Genomic DNA, 20,386 nt, shown 5'->3' on the forward strand with positions numbered 1-20,386 from the left:
TACTAACAGGAACCACAAATACAGAGCGCCTGCGCGGGTCCGCAGCCCGCGGAAAGCCCGCGAGATTACCCAGCTGCTTAGTGTGTTCGGTGTGAGCGTCCGTCCGGGAGATCGGCAAGCATGGGGAAGGTGAATGTAGCCAAGCTGAGGTACATGAGCCGCGATGACTTCAGGGTTCTGACCGCGGTAAGAAGCACGTCTCGCCTATCCATTCCGGTGGCGTCCTCTTCCGGCTCCTCTAAAGTCGCTGGCTGGAAGCTGAGCATGAGGCTCTGGTCTGTAGGTTGTAGCCGAGTCTGCAATCTGGGTAAAGGGGTCCAAGGTCTGACTTTCACTAAGCTTTTGTGGGGGGGAAGATTTCTTTTCCTAAAGATTGCAAAGCCTTTCTTACCGCTTCTCGTTTTGCTTCAGAGGCTCTCGCATCTCTGCTGCCTGGGAAACTCCAGTGATCCTTGGCCTCCAAACTAGGCAGAGAGAGTCTTTGAGGGAGGCCTTGTAGGTTCCCAGTAATAGACCCAGCCGCGTAATGTCTCCACTCAAAAAAGACACACTTGTCGGGTTTTATGAACAATTTAGGCTCTTCAACAGAGTGCAAAACAGACAGGGGGAGATAACCCTTCGGCGTCAAGTAATCCAATTAAGAAAGTTAATAATGTCATTATTAAGTAAGAAGGATCGTGAGGGTGACGAAGGATTAAAAAATAGAAAGTATGCATGTGGTGGAAAGTGATAGTGCTATCTTTGAGTTGTATAGTGAATCGCGGAGACTGCCTGAATACAAGAGTACTCCTATTTTAATCAAACCACAAAGTTGATTTGTGTCGTGTCGCCAAACCCGAATCAGAGGCCTATTACCTACAGGAGAAGAAGTGTCCATGGAGAGAGTTGAAGATAAAGAATATAACCTTAATAAGAGCAAAAACGCAGAGATGGAAAAGTCTTCAAACAAAGGAAAGGCCAGTGTGACTGGGTCTAATAGTTGAAGATGTACATGGAAAAGCTGAGAACCAAATCAAGTAGACCTTTGCCCTTGCAGGCCTAGTAAACATTACATATGGAAGCCAGTGAATGTTTTAATTGGGAAAATGACAAAATTTGATTGTGTAGCTTTAACCTCATTGCACAGAGATCAGGATATCTAAGATTATAATAAGTCAATCTTTGTTTAGGAGTGCACTGTCTTTTGGTAAGGTGAAGGACCATGTTACATAGTTACATAATAGGATATTTAATGTGAGTTATCTGGTTCGTGTATTGTTTTAAGCCTTTGTAACCAAGGTTTTTGGAATTAGTCTTTAGTCGGTAGCATTTAAAAATTAATCTAGCAAATGCAAGATCCGTAATAAGTTTGGCATGCACTTTCTCTGATAGCTGCCTTAATTAACTTAGACTTCTTCTTTAAATGGTATTTTAAAATAATGACTTTCCATTTCTTCTCAGTACATTCACTTATTTCCCAATGTCTGACAAAAATAGGGTAGTTAAGAAGTGTATTAAAAGATGGAGAAGCAGAAACAATTTTTAAAATGATTTAAAACTCTTAAATGCTTAGTTATGGTGAGACTTCAGAGGAACAGATTTTTCCTTCACAATTTCTAAGGCCCCCAAGGAATTACCTAGTATTGGATGTAACATTCCAGGCTCAGATGGATGCAGCTAATGTTGTCTTCCTTGCCCTCTTTCTGTGAACTTCCTTGCCTCTATATCAATTATCTCATTTATATTAATTATCTCAATTATGCTTAATATCTGGAATATTTGTAGCTTATAAAACAGGTGTTTAGGTGTTAAGTATTTTATTATCAGCCATTTGTTTTTCAAGAATTAACAGTTTTTACTCTTAAAGTTAAGAAACAGTATCAGTGATTAACTGTATTTATCAAGAAGGAATTTAGGTGGAGAGGAAAATAACTTGTATTGTAGAAAAATAGTCATATAGTGCCTTAACCTTTTTGTTTGGCCAACAGTCCCCTAAGATCATTCTGTCTAGTGACAGTATAACCATGGTAATGCCTATTAATACTTTGTATCTTACATTTTGCTTAACAGCACATTTCTCTCTATCTGTTCCTGTTAGGCTACAGATCTCTGAGGCTAGAGATCTACTAAGCTGGGAAAGTTTCAAGAGGCTAATAATATCTTAGTAAGATCTTAGTAGACAAGGCTTCGTGTTGCTTATGGCATCATAATGATTCCTTTAATTTCAGGTTGAAATGGGCATGAAGAACCATGAAATTGTTCCCTGCAGTTTGATTGCTTCTATAGCCAGCCTGAAACATGGTGGCTGTAATAAAGTTTTGAGAGAATTAGTGAAGCATAAACTCATAGCTTGGGAACGTACTAAAAGTAAGTATTTTATGTTACATTATTTGTCAGTTTTCAGCTGCTTGGCTTTCGGTACAGCCGACCTTCAAAGGGCATGAATTACAGGTTGCCTGATTAGACAACCAAGAACTGACATACATGTTCTTCTGCCATATTGAATTGGTCAAAAATAATCACAGAGTCCACTCAAATCAAAGAGGGCAGATAAAGTCGCAAGACTACAGTACAGAACAAAGAGGATAGTCATAGAGTTACCATCACCTTTGGAAAATTCAGCCATTAGCAGGTTTCTAGAGCATTTCTTCCCAAGCCTTCTGTGATGAGGGTTGAAGGGTTAAAAACCTGTCAGAGATCTTTTATAACTATAAGAGAAAGTAGTTACTGGAAAAAGGAAAGAGGATAATGTTATATACAAAAATAGGCATAAATTCATGGTCAGGACAATATAAAATATCCTGAATTTAAATGCCTTTGTGTTTATGTGCATATCTTTTCACAGACCCTTAAACCGAATCACACTTTAAGTAGTTCTGTAGTAGAGAAGAAATTAGGAATTTACAAGTTTGGGTAATTTATTATTCTCTCGCTAAGATTTTGATTTTTAATGCTTGACTTGAGTTGATGTATCTTGTTGCTGCAGTTCAACTAAATAATGTTCTTATCTAATTTTTGTTTAGCTGTACAGGGCTATCGGTTGACAAATGCTGGTTATGATTACCTAGCTTTGAAAACACTGTCTTCTAGACAGGTGGTTGAGTCCGTTGGAAACCAAATGGGTGTTGGCAAAGAGTCAGGTATGTACTAATAGTATTGTTGAAAGCGTTGTCTTTGCATAGTTTTTCTTTTACTTTAAGAAAACATTCTTTCATTTTGTTACATAGTCTAAGTAAACAGTAAATCAGAAAGTTGATCATTAAGCCAGTTTGTTGTATTCGCTAACAGTAATTTAGTAGGGTATAATTACCTTCATAAATCCATTACTATCATTTTAGTAATACCAAGAATTTCCAGGGTTCATACATGCTAGCACGTGTTTTGCCACTCTGCTACACTTCAGGCCCTAATATTCTTTTAATAGCTTACATCTTTGGTAAATATTGTATTTACTCTTATTTTATATCTGATAAAGTATGTATTTGTAATAATTAAAAATGCATTTCAAAAGAAAGTAATGGAAGATAGTAATTATCAGTGCCACAGGTACATTGTTCTGTCACAGCAACACAGAACCAAAGATTTTAAAATATCATTGTATATTCATTTGCTTCCTCTGTGAGAGGTGAGGGACAAGAATAAAGACAGAAGATTAGTCTTTTTGAGCTGTAGCCTCCTGTATACTGTTTTTCTTCTGTGCAGTTCTTTCTATCTAATGTATGGGAAAGCAAAATTAAACTTGGAAATAAATAATTATTAAGAAACCTACCAAAAAAGGTCCCTATGAGATTCTCTATGATTAGTGTGCCTTCTGTATTTATATCTAAGTTGTGGTATGTATTTAAGAAGTAATGCTAGGCCGGGCGATGGTGGCACACCCTTTAACCCCAGCACTTGAGAGGCCAAGGCAGACAATTCTCTTGAGTTCAAGGCCACACTGGTTTACAGAGCAAGTTCCAGAATAGGCTCCAGAACTACACAGAGAAACTCTCTTGAAAAAACAACAACAAGAAAAAAAGTAAAAAGAAATAATGCAGATAGAATACTAAGTTGGAGTGGGGAGATGAGGAGGGCATATTCACATGAATATGAATATATAAACACAGTGAACTATCTCACTGGGTAACATAACCTTCCTCTTAATTGTTTTTGCTTTCAGTCGTTACTTTGAATTTTAAATTATGAATTAACTATTGTAAATACTTCAGTTATGAAAACTAAGTTGTTATGAAACATTCTGTTTATTTTTTAATTAATTTAAAAAATTAATTGAATAGTAAAATGATAAGCATTAACATTGCAAAAATAGAAAAGTACAATAAAATCTAGTCTTATTTAAAATCCACATTTCAGTTAATTTTCTGTTGATTATATCTCATAGCTACGACTATTTCTTATTTAATCTGAGAAATTTTCTGTATAAGAACAGCTCCATTTATGTGTATTTGGAGTTATTTTTCTGTTCACATGAGATCGTAGCCAAGGATGAAAGTAAACATTACTCACTCAGGATCTTATACCCTAATTTTTGTCTGTTCTTTATTCTTGTTGACATTGTATACCAGCAGGTATATTTCTCGTAATTGTACAGTGTTACAGTTGGTTGGTTTTTACCAGTTTCTGAGCAGTGGTGATTTGAGTTTCATTTATTCTTAGTTATGAGTAGTAATGGAAGTTCCTTTTTTTAGGTAGATACATTAAAGTTTAGTGCTTCAGTGGGGGAATTTGGAGGAACACAGTTCAGTCCATAACAGGGTAGAAAGTGTATAAATTTTGTTATTACCAAATTTCAAAAATGTGTAATGATTTATATTCTGTCAATAAGGTATGGTAGCTTATTTTTAATATAAATTATTAAAATCTCTTAATGTACTTAATGTTCTAAATGTCAGCATTACAAATTACTTACTTTGTTGATAAATTACTTATTGAGAAGATCACTAGTTTACTTGCAGAATTAAATTCTAACTTACTGATCATCAAAGCAATTGAATTGAACGTGTTAGAACAGAAGGTATCAAATCCCTTTTCTTGGACTGAGAATGTAATCATATGATAGAGCACTGGCCTGCTGTAAGCAAGGCCCAGGTTGGCTCCCTAGCACAGTGAGTTTCACTAGAAATGCTTTCTCGATGAATTGAATGATTGTTTTGACATAATGATAAATGTAAGTATTGAGCATCTTTAAAAGCAGTAGTACCTTTTGGCTAAGTACCTCTGCTTTCTTTTACAGTGAAACATATGAACACATTCTGGGTTGTCAGTTAGTATATGAAATGTTTTACACAAGAAATATTTGGAAAGATAACAGATACAATGAAGACAGATAAACTTAAAACAATTTAACCTATTGCAGTTACAGTGTTCTAACAATGCTTTTACAATTTTTGCTCTAGATATTTACATTGTTGCAAATGAAGAAGGGCAGCAGTTTGCACTGAAGCTTCACAGACTAGGAAGAACCTCCTTTAGAAATCTGAAAAACAAGCGTGATTACCATAAGCACAGGCATAATGTTTCTTGGCTTTATTTATCTCGTCTCTCTGCCATGAAGGAATTTGCCTATATGAAGGTATTTTTTAATGAAAAAAGATAACCTGTAGCTCATTATAGCCAATCATTACAAAGACCTTAATGACTCCCCACTCAGTCCCTACAGTCCACTTGAACTCTGTTGATTTTGTTCTTTTCCTGGTGGCTTCCTCCTCTTATAGCTTCCTTAATGAAGGTAGTTTGTTGTTATGCAAATTTATGTGTGTGACTATATAAATGTACTTTTTATTGAAAACAGTGTCTGGAAGTTTTGTTTCAGATAAGTTGTCTAGTATTTTTCTTTAACATAATGAGAAAAAAATATTAATTTACATATTTGTATAATAAAGTGGTATCTGTTACCTTTAAAAATAAGTGCCACATAGATTTTTAAAAATATCTTTAGTACTTAAATATTATCAAGAACTAAGTTTAATAGAAAATGACGTAGTTATTCTGTCTGATACGATTTGTTAGAATTTACTTCATTGTTTTTAGTTTAGATTTTATATTTTATTATGTATGTGTGTATAACTTGCAGGATTCACTTATTTCCTTCCTTCATGAGTCTCTGGGATGGAAGGCAGGTCTGTTAAATAATGCCTTTACCCTCTGGGCCATCTTGATGGTCCAGATTTTAGTTTGATTGCTGTGTTTGATTTCCACAAAACAACAAAAAAAAAATTCTTTTTAGTTGCTTTGAATTACTGTAGTGTGAAAGCAGCTGCTTCTTGGAAGCCCTATTTGAATAGTTTAATCTGATCCCTATTTGTTAATAGTGGTAGGAGAATTTTTAAGGCAGTATAGATAAACAATTCTGATACTGTATATTACCTTTTTTCTCTCTTATACTTGGCAGAAATCATTAGACATTTCCTCCAAACAGTAGTGGATGCTTTTTAAGTGTATTCAGATTGAAGGTACAGAAAGAGAACCGGTTTGCCCATAGGTGCTCTTAAATGCATTGATATTTTCCCAAAAGGAAAAGACAAAGATTAAGATTAAGCAATGACTTGAGAGCTGCACTATAGCATAAACTCCAGATCAGTGGTTCTCAGCCTTCCTAATGCTGCCACCTTTTAATATAGTTCCTCATGCGGTGGTGACCCCCAACCAAAAAATTATTTTTGTTTCTAGTTCATAACTGTAATCTTGCTACTGTTAAGAATAGTAATATAAATATTTGTGTTTTCCAATGGTCTTAGTTGGCTTTCTATGAACGGGTCCTTCAGCCCCCAAATGGGTCACGACCCACAGGTTGGGAACTGCTGTTCTAGACAAATGTTTATATAACTTAGGTTATAATATGTTCTCATGCTGCCAAGACTTGTTAAAACTGGTCTGTATTGATGCACAACTCTTTTAAAATAAACAAAAATTTCTGGGAACTATTTCAGTTCCTATCCACAGAAAGTAGTGGTTGACTAGAAAGCTTTTAAATTTAAGTACTGTGGTAGACTGATTTAAAGTTGGGAAGATAACAGACACAAAGAAAAGTTTATATGTTAAAGTAAATGTGAAGAGGAAGATACTGTGAAGTGAATGGGAATTGAGTGGCTTCATAAAGATGGATGTGACTTTAAGGAAAGGACTTTGCAGAAGATCGGGTATAGGCCAAGACATGAGTGGATGTGAGCCCAGTGTATAGGTGGTTCTGAAGTGACTGTCCTGGCTATACTTTTGATACTGGCTGGAAGAATTTGTACTAGACAGTTAAAGAGAACTTTGAAATATGGACAGCAAAAATACAAAAGTGGTTCAAACAGAAATAAAATATTTACATCCACCGTAGATACTTTTAAATTATGCATTTGCATAAGCATCTGGTGTGATACTGGTCCATAGGTAAAATATGGTGGTAGGAGATTGAACACTAGTAAAATAGTAGAAATATTGACATTCCAGATATCAGAGAGGAAAGGTCTGAACGGTCTAAGGTAGCATCTGTGTATACTTGTTGTTTACTGTATCACATCATGTTTTCTGGAGAGCAGTATCAGTGATTACAGACTAAAATGCCTAACCTTCAGAATGACTGACTTCTTATGCCAGAAAAATCAAAATTTGTTTCCATTGTAATAGTGTGAGCACACATCAACAAGTGATAGGGACTTTAAAAACAGGGAAAAAATGCCCTAAGGGACTATAAAGCTTTTTTTTCCATAATCACAGTACAGAATAGATAGTAGTTGTACAATTTAAGAGGGAATGTTAATTCAAAGAAATTTAAATTTATTTTTATGTATGACTAATTCTTGCAGTAAGTAAATGGTGCATTAAATACCCTTAGGTTGACTAAAACTTTGGAAATCCTTGTATAAAAATACATTCTTCTATTCTTTTAAAAATCAGGTTTTATTAGCTTTTTGTATTTTTACATTTTAGGCCTTGTATGAGAGGAAATTTCCAGTTCCCAAGCCAATTGATTACAATCGCCATGCAGTGATCATGGAGCTTATTAATGGCTACCCTCTGTAAGTATTCATTAAGCTTGAAAGCATAGGTTCTAATAAATGAATTTAAGGTTCATGTTTTTAAGTAAAACTTACTAAGTTTTTGGAATGTCGTTTCTGAGAAGTTAGAAATTTCTAAAGAGGTAGGCAAAAAATATGTTCAAAACTCAGTTTTATTCAGTTCATCATATCTGCTATTTGTGAATTGGTTTGTTCAGTATTTATGAAGAATTTGTTATATACCAATACTTTAAAGTTCAACAGTGAACAAAAAATGTTCCTGCCCTCAAACTGAACAAGGAAATACATAGTATATCTAGTGTATCAATAAACTCCATTGATAAAGATCAGTGAAGAGACTGGAGGTAGGAAATTCCTATTTAATATAAGATAGAAAAGTGTCATTCACAGGGTGGAATCTTAGGAAACTAGCTAAGGCAATATTCCAGGTAAAGGAAGGGTTTTGGTGCTTGTGTGTTCACAGTGGAGGAAGGTGGGATGGGCAGGAGGAAGGGAACAGTCAGATCCAAGAAATAGTCAGGGACTAAAGTTAGGAAATGTATGGCAGTCCAGGCAATGGTAATATCTTTAATAATAGTCATAAAGAAAATGAAAAATGCTCAGATTCTCAGTATGTTCCACAGGTAGCAACATGAATTATTTGGGATTGAATCTGAATGTGAAATAAGTGAGAAATTGATGATCATAAGGACTAAAATCTAAAGGGCATGCTGCCTGATAGTTAAGTGAAGAAAGTATTTCAAGGAAAGGAAAGAAGTCAGCTGACTAGAAATGGAAATGACTAAGCATTTATGCTTAAAAGCGTGGAAGAAATTGTCTTGAACTGTTTTTGTTTACATGAGGTGGAAGGAAATCTGTTGAAGGTAGAATGAGTCCTATTTTAAAGGAGTTGAACTGTAAGGAAGATGTGAGACAGGAGGTGTCGGTAGTAGACAGACAGGCATGGGGTGGCTTTCAGTGGTTGAGACACGGATCTGGTGAGAATGAGGAAGAAGCTGGGAAGATTGCGAATTGAAATGACACATGCGTTTTTATACTTGCTAAAATCATGAACATGTACAAATAATCTATTTGTAATGTCCATACTTTTAGGTGTCAGATACATCATGTTGAAGACCCTTCAGCAGTTTATGATGAAGCTATGAACCTAATAGTCAAACTGGGAAATCATGGGCTGATTCATGGAGATTTCAATGAATTCAATCTCATTTTGGATAAAGATGACCACATCACCATGATTGATTTTCCACAGATGGTTTCCACTTCCCATCCAAATGCTGAATGGTATGTGCTAAAACTGGTTCTAGAATCATTTTTAGTCATAATTTTCCAGTTTTCTATTTAGATCAGTAAACTTTTCAATAATGGAATTTTGTTTTTTGAATAAAGGATATCTAACTACTAGAATTTTCCCCATAAGAGAATCTTTAATACTGAGTTTTTTTAAAGTAGAAAAAAATATATTTAGATTCAATTTTAAACCTTACCATTATGCTTATCTTGTGTTTTCAAACTCTAATATATAAACTACAGTGAAGAAAACAGAAGAATTTGTACTTAACATTCAAATCAAGCTTTCTTAGCCATGGAGCCAATTTATTCAAACAGGACCATAAGAAGTCAGAGAAGCCAAGTGGTAGTGGTGCATTCCTTTAATCCCAGCACTTGACAGGAAGAAGCAGGCGATCTCTTGTGAATTCAAGGCCAGCCTGGTCTACAGAGTTAGTTACAGGACAATTGGGGATACATGAACCTTGTCTCAAAAAAACAAAAAAAAAGTCACAAAGCTTACTCAGAAGTAGATCCACGGAAAGGTTATATGTCCTGTACAAAAGTAGTTAAATAGACAGTAGATAGAAAAGATAGCATTAAAAACAAATGTTTACTTTTGCAGGTATTTTGACAGAGATGTTAAATGCATTAGAGAGTTCTTCATGAAACGTTTTGGCTATGAAAGTGAGCTCTACCCAACCTTTAGTGACATCAGGTTTGTATTTAGTACTGCCTATAATGATTTAACTCCTTTGATTTATTTGCTTAATTCTAAAGTTAATTCTTTTGTCAGAAATAATGTCTAGACACACAGCACACAGTTGCTGTTGAGTTTCACTGCTCTACAGTACGTAATGAAACTTGAAGATTTGAAAATACTTGCCGTCAGTCCATTAAGATACTACAATTGAACTTTTGGATTTGAATTTATTTTCTTAAGAAGTCAACTCCTTTCATTGTATTTTGAATGTTGCATCAAATGTTCATTAGAAATTTGTAAGAAATCAGGTGTCAAATCTTAGTGAAAATGGTGTTTTGTTTTTTAAGATTTTATTTTTTATTTTTAATTATATGCATTTCTTGTGTCTTGGTTAGGGTTTTATTTGTGATAAAACACCATGATCAAAAGCAGTTTAGGAAGGAAAGGGTTTATTTGACTCACAGGTTACAGTCCTTCATCAGGGCAATCCAAGGCAGAGGGACCTTGAGACAGAAACTGAAGCAGAAGCCCTGGAGGAGTGTTGTTTATTGGCTTGCTTGGTTTACTTTCTTAAACCTCCCAGGACCACCCACTTTGTGGTTGCACTATCCTAAGTGAGCTGGGCTCTCCCACTTCAATCATGAATCAAGAAAATGCACAGGCTTGCTTGTAGACCAATGTGGTGGGTACATTTTCTCAATTGAGATTCCCTCTTTCCATAGGATTTTATCATGTTTAAGTTGACAACATGCTAATCAACACACAATGTGTGCAAATAAGTGCAAGTACCAGCAGAGGCCAGAAGAGAGTGAGATCTCCTGGAGCTGGGTGTGTGCTAGGAACCAAACCACCTTCCACTAGGAAAGTGATGTATGCTGAGCCATGCCTCCATCCTTGTATTTTTCTTTTTTTCAAATTATGTATATTTCCCCCCCCTCAAATTATGTATATTTTTGAGTTAATATTTCTCTATTGGTTTTATGCACTTTTAAGATATTTCCTGGTTTGAGGTTTGTTGTTTAAAAAGCAATCTTTTTTTTCCTTTTATCCTTTTATTTAAAATATTTTATAATTTTTTTTAATTAATTTTTTATTCTCTCATATATTACATCCTGACCCCAGTTTCCCCTCCCTTCTCTCCCCCAGATCCACTCTTCCTCCGTTTCCCTTCAGAAAAAAAGAGGCTTCCCAGAGATATCAACCAAACATGGCATAGCAAGTTTCAGTAAGACTAGGTACATATCTTCGTATGAAGACTGGACGAGGCAACCCAGTAGAAGAAAAAGGGTGACAAAAGAGTCAGGGACAGTCTCCCTCTTCCACTATTAGGTGTCCCACAAGAACACCAAACTACACAAGCATAACATATGTAGAGGACCTAGGTCAAATCCTACAGATTCCCTGACTAGTGCCTCAGTCTCTGTGAGCCCCTATGAACCCTGGTTAGTTGATTCTGTGGGCCGTGTTCTTGACCCCTCTGGCTTTCACAATCCTTCCCCCTCTACCATGGATCCCTGAGTTCCCCCTAATGTTTGGCCATGAGTTTCTACATCTGTTCCTGTCAGTTGCTGGATCAAGCCTCTATGATGTCGGTTATGTTAGGCTTAAAAAGCAGTCCTCACCCTTTTTGAAAGTTAATTTACTAAGATAATAAAAATCAACTGGTTTCTATAATCTTTGTATTATTATGCTGCTTTTTAGTCATTTTATTCTTCAAATATCTTATATTTGCATAGTTAAGTAATTTAAGTAACTGTTTTATTGTGGAAGGCCATTTGAACTCACTTAAGATTCATCATTTATTAGTTTGGTCCTGTTCATCTTAGAGATCTTCTTTGTCACTCGATGCTGGTACCTTCTTTCTCTAGGAGGGAGGATTCTCTTGACGTTGAGGTCTCTGCCAGTGGTTACACAAAAGAAATGCAAGCAGATGATGAACTGCTACATCCAGTAGGTCCAGATGATAAAGTTACTGAAACAGAGGAGGAATCTGACTTCTCGTTCTCTGATGAAGAGGTATTAGAAAAACACAAAGTTTGTACGTCACAAATGGAAAATGAACTGAACCCAAAAGATGAATCAGGTGGCGACTGTTGCTTCTCATCTGGAGACCTCAAGCAAATAAAGGAAGACAGTTTATCAGAGCAGAGTGCTGATGTTTCCAGTTTTGAAGTGACTGAATTAAATCAAGCTTTAGAAGAAATGAAAAGTCAGGTTCTTGCCCACAGTTCTGTTACTGGGTTTTCTGAAGACAGCAGTAGTACTGAAAATGATACCAGACACGATGGCCAGACAGGTCAGTGGAAAAGCCTTGCTGACTCTGAAGAGTGTGAAGATGAGTGCCCTGATCTGATTGCCTTGTCGTCGTTGAACAAGGAGTTCAGGCCTTTCAGGTACAGATTCTTGTTTCCTTTTTGCCTTTAATCTTGAGATCAGTATGTTCTTTGACTCTGATGAGAGAACATGTTTGAAAAAGAACAGATGTTATGACATAATTGTGCTGTGCCATCCTGTGTAAAATGAAAGTCAGTTTTTCATATTGAAACCAATTTGTCTCTTTAATTGATCTGATTCCAAATAGTCTATTGACTAAATGTCACAGAATTCTGTCTTTAACTAAAACTAGTGACTTCATAGAATTAATGTAGTTCTCTTAATAAATAGAACTGTTTGTAGACACGGTAAGTTCTGCTTAATTAATACACTTAATATGTTATTAGGCTAGGACAGTGGCTGAAAAGATAAAGTCACTTCCTGCCAAGTATGACCCGGGTTCAATTCCCAGGACCGACATGGTGGAAGGGAGAACTGACTCCTGCAGACTGTTCTCTGACCTCCATGTGCATGCTGTGGCATGTGCCATTCATACAGAAAGATGAATGTAAGTTTGAAAAATAGATGTTGTAGAAAAATACTGGCTATCAAAAGTTCATGTTTTCTTATACATTGTTTATATTAAAATATTGAGCATTGAAAAGCATAGATGTATCCATGATCATACTTTTTATTATGATGTATAGGTCAATTTCAGAGTACTTCTCTCTCTGGCTGGGCATGGTGGTACATACCATACCCTTGCACTTCTGCTTGAGGTCTGAGGTAGGAGGATCAGCCTTGGCTACAAATAAGGCCACCTGTCTCAGAGAAAGAATAAGAATATTGTATCTGTCTGTACTATGTCTGCTTTTGTTAAGAAGGTAGCAAGAAAGACACTCAGAGTGTGAGAAGTAGATTTATATCATTTAGTGAAAAACACTAATGAATTGTGGGAAAATGATAAATTTCAGTTATTGAAACATTCTATTTGCAAAGTTTGATGGTAACTTGTCAGGCATTTCATTAATCTTCAAATGTAGTGGACTGAGTTAAAGTAGTTTCACTTTTTGCTTTCGTAAATATAATTCTGAGGCGCTTCATCATAAGTTTCACTGCAAAAAAATACAATTTAATTTTAGATTATAAAAATTAACAAGATAAATTGTGTATTTCTTAAATTTTGGTTTTTTTTTTTTCTAGAGATGAAGATAACATGACGAGTGTTACTCAGCATAGAACAAGAACCCTGAGTGTTACATCTACAGGCAGTATCCTAAGCTGTTCAACAATTCCTCCAGTAAGTTTTACGCATGTACCGGCTGTTTGGGCCAGTGCTGTGGGAAGAGTAGTGGACTTAGGTATTGGGAGAGTTTCAGGTCATTTAGATACTTGGATCTCATATGTTAATGCTATAAAACTAACAGCACTCAGAAGTTTAGTAAGAGAGGCAAGGGTCACTTTTACCTGGAATAAGCCGATTCCAAGGATAGGGCAACATAAAAATTAGTTTGAATTTGAGAGATAAAATGTTAAGTATTTTGGATCCAGATGGGATTTTATATTTTTCTGTGTGATTCATTTGGTTTGTTTGTTTTTATGATAATTCATTTACTTTTATTTTGTTGGCATTGCTGTTTTGCCTGAACAGATGACTGTGTGAGGGTGTCAGATCCTGGAGTTAGCTGCCATATGGGTGTTGGAATTGAACCCTGGTCCCCTGGAAGAGCACTCAGCGCTCTTAACTGCTGAGCCATTTTTCCTTCCCTCCTTGTTTTTGTTTTTTTGTTTTGTTTTGTTTTGTTTGTTTTTTTTCTTTTACAAAGAAAGTTGTATGATTTTGCAGAATGATAACACCATAGCAATATGTCTGAAATTTAAAGGAGTTCCATCCTCATTTGTTTACATTCTGGGAAACAAGTAATTTTAAATGTCTTTGGTATCAAAGTTTTGTTGATCCCTTTGACATTTGGCAGTAGTACCCAAACAGTTTACAAAAGGGACAGTTTCTAAACAGGACAATGAGCAAAATATTCTAGCCCCAACTAAGGTTTCTGGCATATAAGCCAGCCTTTGTTCTGACTTACCCAGAAGGAGGAATCAGTCTGGAGGTTATTACACCTCACAAAGCAAACCCCTTTTAGTGGCCTGTGAAGGAATTGTTTCTCCCTCTCCATGGTCAGGATTATGAATTTCATTCATTTATTCCTGACATTTGGAAAGAGCAGGGATTTACAAGTCATTACCCTTGTTGAGACTCAAGCAAAACTATGTTGAGTTTGCTTACTTTCCCAATTCTTCGGCAACCACTGTGCATTTACAACCCACCCACCTTATTTCGGGATTAGACAGTGGTTTTGATGAGTGCTGTTTAATTGCATTTTCTAAAAATGATTTTCTGTATAACATTAAGAAAGTAAAATAACAGTAATTTGTCAAATTTTTCATATATTAAAGTCATAATTGTGTTGGGTTCTTTCCTTCTGTTTATGTAAAATTATGTGATATTAAAGCTAGTTTTATAGAGATAATTTACTCTGAACCCTGAAGGAAACCGTTTAGAAGGGGAGAAATGAGGAAATGAAATGACTACATAGAAATGTATTCAAAAGATAAATAACTTTATTTTTCTAAAGTTATTAAAAATTCAGATATGTCGTTAATGAATTAGAATGTTTTGTTTTGGATAGAATGAAATATTATAGTATTAAATGAAATCTGTCAGGAATAAAGTAAAACTTCAAGCTGGCTATGTCTATAATCCTACAACAAACAGGAGCTTCCTGACCAGCTAGTCAAGTTAGTGAGCTCTAGGTTCAGTGAGACAGCCTATCTCAGAAAATAAGTTGGGGAGTGATAGAGTAAGACAGCGTACGTTGACCTTTGTCTTTAATACATATATGAGCATGTACACATACATACATACCTGTGCACATCTACACACAACAAGGGTGTGTGTGTGTGTATATATATATATGTATATACATGCATGCACACACAAAAAAATAAAGTAAAACTAGTTAACAGTAGTTTATATTATAGTTCTGGGGCCTTTCAGAAACCTTTAGAATTTGCCAGACCAATGAAGGTAAAATTATTGAAATGTAATTGCTTTCTGTGTGACTCAGATACAATTGTCTATGCATATTTAAGACGTTATTCAGCTGCTCTGGTCCTTTTCTCTTCTCTCAGGCTCTTGTAGCCAGTGGTTGTAGAGTCTTCAAGTCTCTTGTCTTGAGTGTTGTGAATTATAATATTTGAGCCTATGTTCTAAGGAGGGGTAAGACCCTCAGCCTAACTCCATGAACAAAGATTTCTGTGCAGACCAGGCTGACCTCAGACTGGGTTTTTTTTTTTTAATTGAAAATAATTTTTTATACAATATATTCTGATCATAGTTTCCCCTCAGCCCAGATCCTTGCAGTCTAGTCCATACCCTTTCTTTCTCTCCTGATTGTCCTGCCACTGCCTCTCGACTGCTATGATTACAGGCTGTACACCTAACTTCTTTTGAAATTTCTGTTTTCCTTCTAGTTTGTTACAATGACTAGAGGAAAACTGTTACCTCAGTGAACTTGGTGATGATTTTGGGATTTATACAAAGACAAAAGGGCTTAAATTTCTTATAAACATAAAATCTGTTTCCTCTTTGATCATTCTTATTTATTTATTGGACTTTTACATTGCTGGGAGTCAAATCTAGGTTCTTTTGAAACTAGACGTAAACTCTAAACACAGCCACTAGTCATTTGTAAATTCTGTCCTTGAGTGTAACAGAATTAAGTGATTAAGATACATTGCCTTTTAATAAATATACATGTAGCTATATCTAATAGAAAAATGTTTTTACTTTTAACAACAAAAAGAAAAGGTGTGGGCTGGAGAGGTGACTCAGTGGTTAAAAGCATTGCCTACTCTTCCAAAGGTCCTGAGTTCAATTCCCGGCAACCACATGGTGACTCACAATCATCTGTAATGAGGTCTGGTGCCCTCTTCTGGCCTGCAGACATGCACACAGACAGAATCTTGTATACATAATAAATAAATAAATAAATAAATATTTTAAAAAAGAAAAGGTGTTTTTTATTCATTTTTATGTAATTGCAAAAATAACTATATTTTGTTCATTTGTTTGTTTGTTTGTTTTGAGGTAGGATTTCTGTGTAACCCTTGCTGTCCTGGAACTCTCTGTAGACCAGGCTGACCTTGAACTCCCACCTGTCTCCCCCTCCCCACTATTGCCTTGCTAACATGTAGTATTTACCTTATGTTGTATCCGCGTGTTTCTTACACACAAAAAAAATTACCTTGTAGAATTTGTACATTGTTCTGAATTGGGGCTATTGAGAAAGAAAAGATCATTGTGAACTGAATCTTCAATTTTTCTTTAACTCTTTAGTCATGTGATTTGTACTTATGGCATTTAACTATGAGTGGTTTGAGTTTTTGGTCATTAAGTATGAGATGATGTTCTGAATCTCTAGAAACCCTATGAAGACTATGAGTGACTGCTGTCCTCAGTCCTGTTTTCAGTCCACAGCACCACAAACAAGGTGTGACTATGTAATTCTAACACCTGTAGGTGAATGCAGGAGGATTAGAAGATCAAGGTTATCTGACTACATTCCGGTTTAAGGCCAACCTTGGCACCCAGGCTACGGGAGACTGCCAGTGAGTGAGTGAGTGAGTGAGTGAGTGAGTGAGTGATTCATTACAAAATCATGTCTATCTTTTACCATGAAAGAATAGTTTTATCTTGGTTTTCCCCCTCTGTGCTCATGATAACCACTAGGTGGCACTCTGATGATTTGGAATTTAAACTATTATGCTACACTGACCTCTTTAGCTGTATAATTTGTATTGAAGTTTTCCAACAGCTTCTCCTAGTTTATCTACTGTAAAAATTTATCTTCAACATTGTAAATTTGAAAGATACTAACAATGTAAATGTTTACTTTAATGAGTTTCTGCTCCTTATCAAACTGGTTATTAGTGGTACTAACTATAAAAATCTTTCCAGGAGCTGGTGAAGCAGAAGGTGAAACGTCAACTGACAAGGCAGCAGAAGTCAGCTGCCCGACGCCGGTTACAGAAAGGAGAAGCCAATGTGTTTACCAAGCAGCGGAGGGAAAACATGCAGAACATTAAATCTAGTTTAGAAGCAGCCAGCTTTTGGGGAGACTAATATATTTCTGATATATATATATATTTTAAGATAATTCTATATTTATCCACCTTTGATCAGTGGCCAAAGCCACTATATATAGAAATAAACCTTTAAAGTTTATTCATGGTTTCCAAAGACTAATTTAATAGTAATTCTGCCTAGCATTCTGTTTTTTTAAATTTCTTCAAATAGCTGTTAAATCTAAAATAACTTCTTAAATTTAACTTCATTAGCAGTATTTGCAAACTGTTAGTATCATTCTTATTTCTACCTTAAACAGGTAGGTGCAGGTTCTGACTTTGCATGTAATAAATAATAGAGCAACTTAAATCAAACTGTAGTTTTCCTTTCTCCTTCAGTCAGTCACTGATGAGTTAGTTTTAGGATTACGAGACAACATACAATTATTTAGCCATTGGAGTGAATTGACCCCGTCTGTTTCTTTAGACTTCAGTAGTGGAGATGAGTCAGCAATGGATAATCAACCTTCAGTCTATTCAATGCTGTTTTTATTAACTGTGTAGTCATGGGAAAGAAACTTTAGATAGTCCTACCAGAATTATTAGGGTTGTCAGCTTTTCCTCAGGTTTGAGCAGTGTAGCTAATGGAGGTGGGAGAATGAGAAGGAATGAAGAATGAAATTCTCTCATTTTCTTACATGAATGACTCCAGAATGTATTCATACCTCAGTATTAACAAGTATTTAGTACAGGAAAGAAAATATGAACCATGTTTCATTCCTCAAGCATAATCTAATTCAGAAAGATGGAGATGTGTGTAGGTCAACTTTCCCCAGACCAGTAGTAGAAGAGCGTCTTCAAGAAATGACCACCAGATGGCAATATGTGCCAACAGTGACCAACGGAATGTCTAGAGTGATAAATAGAAGAAATACAATAGATGTTTTTCCATGATAAAGACATCAGATTCCCTTTTACCTAAGTGAAATTCTTCTGGCTATTTGCAATAGATCATTATCTAAATTCATTTAAATATTTGGATGTAGGAATATATCAGATACAGTTTCTTTGAAAGTTACACTAATTTTGGAAGTGTTGACATAGTCCTGCTTTAAATTTTAGTTGTTTCTTTAAGCTGAGGTACTCAGTTTTTATACTTTGCCAAAAGTATTTTTATAACATAAACTAATGTTGAAGACAGCGTAATAAGACCACAGAATGTTTGTTTTGGAATACATTTTCTTATATCCAAAGTGTTGAAAGCAAATTGGAAATAGAAGTGTATGACCTCATCTTGGCTTTACTCCATTGGCTGAGTTGACTTGAGTACCTACTATATAAAAAGCTCATTTCTGTTTGATAAAATTAGAAGACAGATTTACATGGTTCTTACCCTTAATAGTCTAAGATTTCAGGTGACCTACCAAACAAATTCAAATCAGAAATAGAGGCTTTAACCTAACTGGACAAAGATTTGTAAAGCTGCTAAAGCTTTAGTACTAAGTGATAAGGGATTTGGATTTTGGAGGTTTTGTTTTATTTGGAACCTAAGATCTGATTGCAAGAGGTTTTTTTATTTTTAAGATTAGGGGTAAGGGGTATCTTTCTGGACAAGTTCTAACCTACATGTTTCAAAATATCGGTAGCCAACAATTAAAAAGCAAAACTATACCTATTCCTAATGCATTAAATCTGTTGTAAGTAAATACTCCTGGGGGATCAGGATGTGCAAGACCTTGTTTGATACACAGCACAGGTGGGAGATAGTCTAGGGTTTCCAGTTTGAGATCTTTGTATCAAGTACCTTCAGCCTTTCAGTTCATTCTTTTGATTTGTAAAGTAGGAACATTTGACAATATCTATCATAGAGTTATGAAGACTAGATGACAGAATTTTTGTAAATATTTGTAAAAAGAATTAGGGATGTAACTCAGTGGTAGAGTTTTTTTTTAAAAAAAAAAACTTTTGTGATAGTGTGTGTACACACACAAACCCTTACAAAGAACCAAGGTAGTGGTGCCTTTAATTCTAAGCACTCAGGAGACAGCCCAGTCTACTAAGGTCCATGACAGCTAGAGTTATGTAGAAAGTACCTGTTAGCCAGATATGGTAGCACGTGGCAGATGAATCTTGGAGTTAGAGGCCAACTGGTCTACAGACTATTTCAGGATAGCCAGGGCTACACAAAGAAACCTTGTCTCAGAAAAAAGAAAAAATATAGCTTAAAGTTAATAAAATTCATTAAACTAACTTTCCTATTTCATTTATAGTTAAGCTATGATCCTTTCTAATATTACCACAACTCAGACCAGGTTAGATAGATAGGTTTTGTATCCACCCAAACCCACACTCACCAAAGCATGTCTGACAGAAACTTTGCTTTTCAGTTTCTTGAATAGTTGACTTTGTTCCCATTAAACAAGCTTTTTCCATACATGTGACTTATATTTATACTAACCTGGTATTGGTATCCACTGATCTCTTCAGCATACAGATAAAAGGGTTGTTTATGTATTTTATGTATATAGGGCTCTGTCTTCATGCACACCAGAAGAAGGAACTTGATTCCATTGATTCACAGATGGTTGTGAGCCAGCCACCTTTGGTTGCTGGGAATTGAATTCAGGACCACTGGAAGTGCAGTCAAGTGCTTTTAACTGCTGAGTCATCTCTCCCAGATAAATGGCTTTGATGTTGGTTCAGAACCGTAATATATTTAGAGCATACTAATCACAGGGTTAGTGTACCTTAAAGTAACTATTCTTTTTTGCCAAGTACTTGGTAAATTTTCTGACAAATACCCAGTTAATCTCTCTGTTGCTATCTTCAGGTTTGCTAGCAACTTCCAGGGTGGGCAGAGGCTTACTATCCATGTCCTTTGTCCCTCGGAACCCCCATTAGAGCATTAGGCTACATCTTAATTTATCATTGCTATATGAAGTACTGTCTTAACTAAATAATAGAGTTGGAGGTTAAAAAATAAGAGTAG

The 20,386-nt window shown here is 35.6% G+C and overlaps 1 protein-coding gene across 2 annotated transcripts; it reads left to right on the forward strand.

Annotated features, from left to right (window-relative positions):
- The first annotated feature begins 28 nt into the window (after positions 1-28).
- On the forward strand, positions 29-17,557 carry Riok2 (RIO kinase 2). Of its 2 annotated transcripts, none has more exons than XM_048421762.3 (10): positions 29-186; positions 2,208-2,346; positions 3,003-3,119; positions 5,376-5,551; positions 7,897-7,985; positions 9,078-9,269; positions 9,880-9,972; positions 11,826-12,350; positions 13,474-13,570; positions 17,291-17,557. In XM_048421762.3, exons 1-10 carry the CDS (start codon positions 121-123, stop codon positions 17,453-17,455), a joined length of 1,659 nt encoding a protein of 552 aa, XP_048277719.3. In that variant the 5' UTR covers positions 29-120; the 3' UTR covers positions 17,456-17,557. The 2 variants fall into 2 exon arrangements, with proteins under 2 accessions (XP_048277719.3, XP_048277729.3); XM_048421772.3 differs by lacking the exon at positions 29-186 and adding an exon at positions 201-322.
- The last annotated feature ends 2,829 nt before the right edge of the window (positions 17,558-20,386 follow it).

The sequence above is a fragment of the Myodes glareolus genome, chromosome 1 (genome assembly GCF_982192425.1).
Source record: "Myodes glareolus chromosome 1, mMyoGla1.1, whole genome shotgun sequence".
Classification (NCBI taxonomy): Eukaryota; Metazoa; Chordata; class Mammalia; order Rodentia; family Cricetidae; genus Myodes; species Myodes glareolus.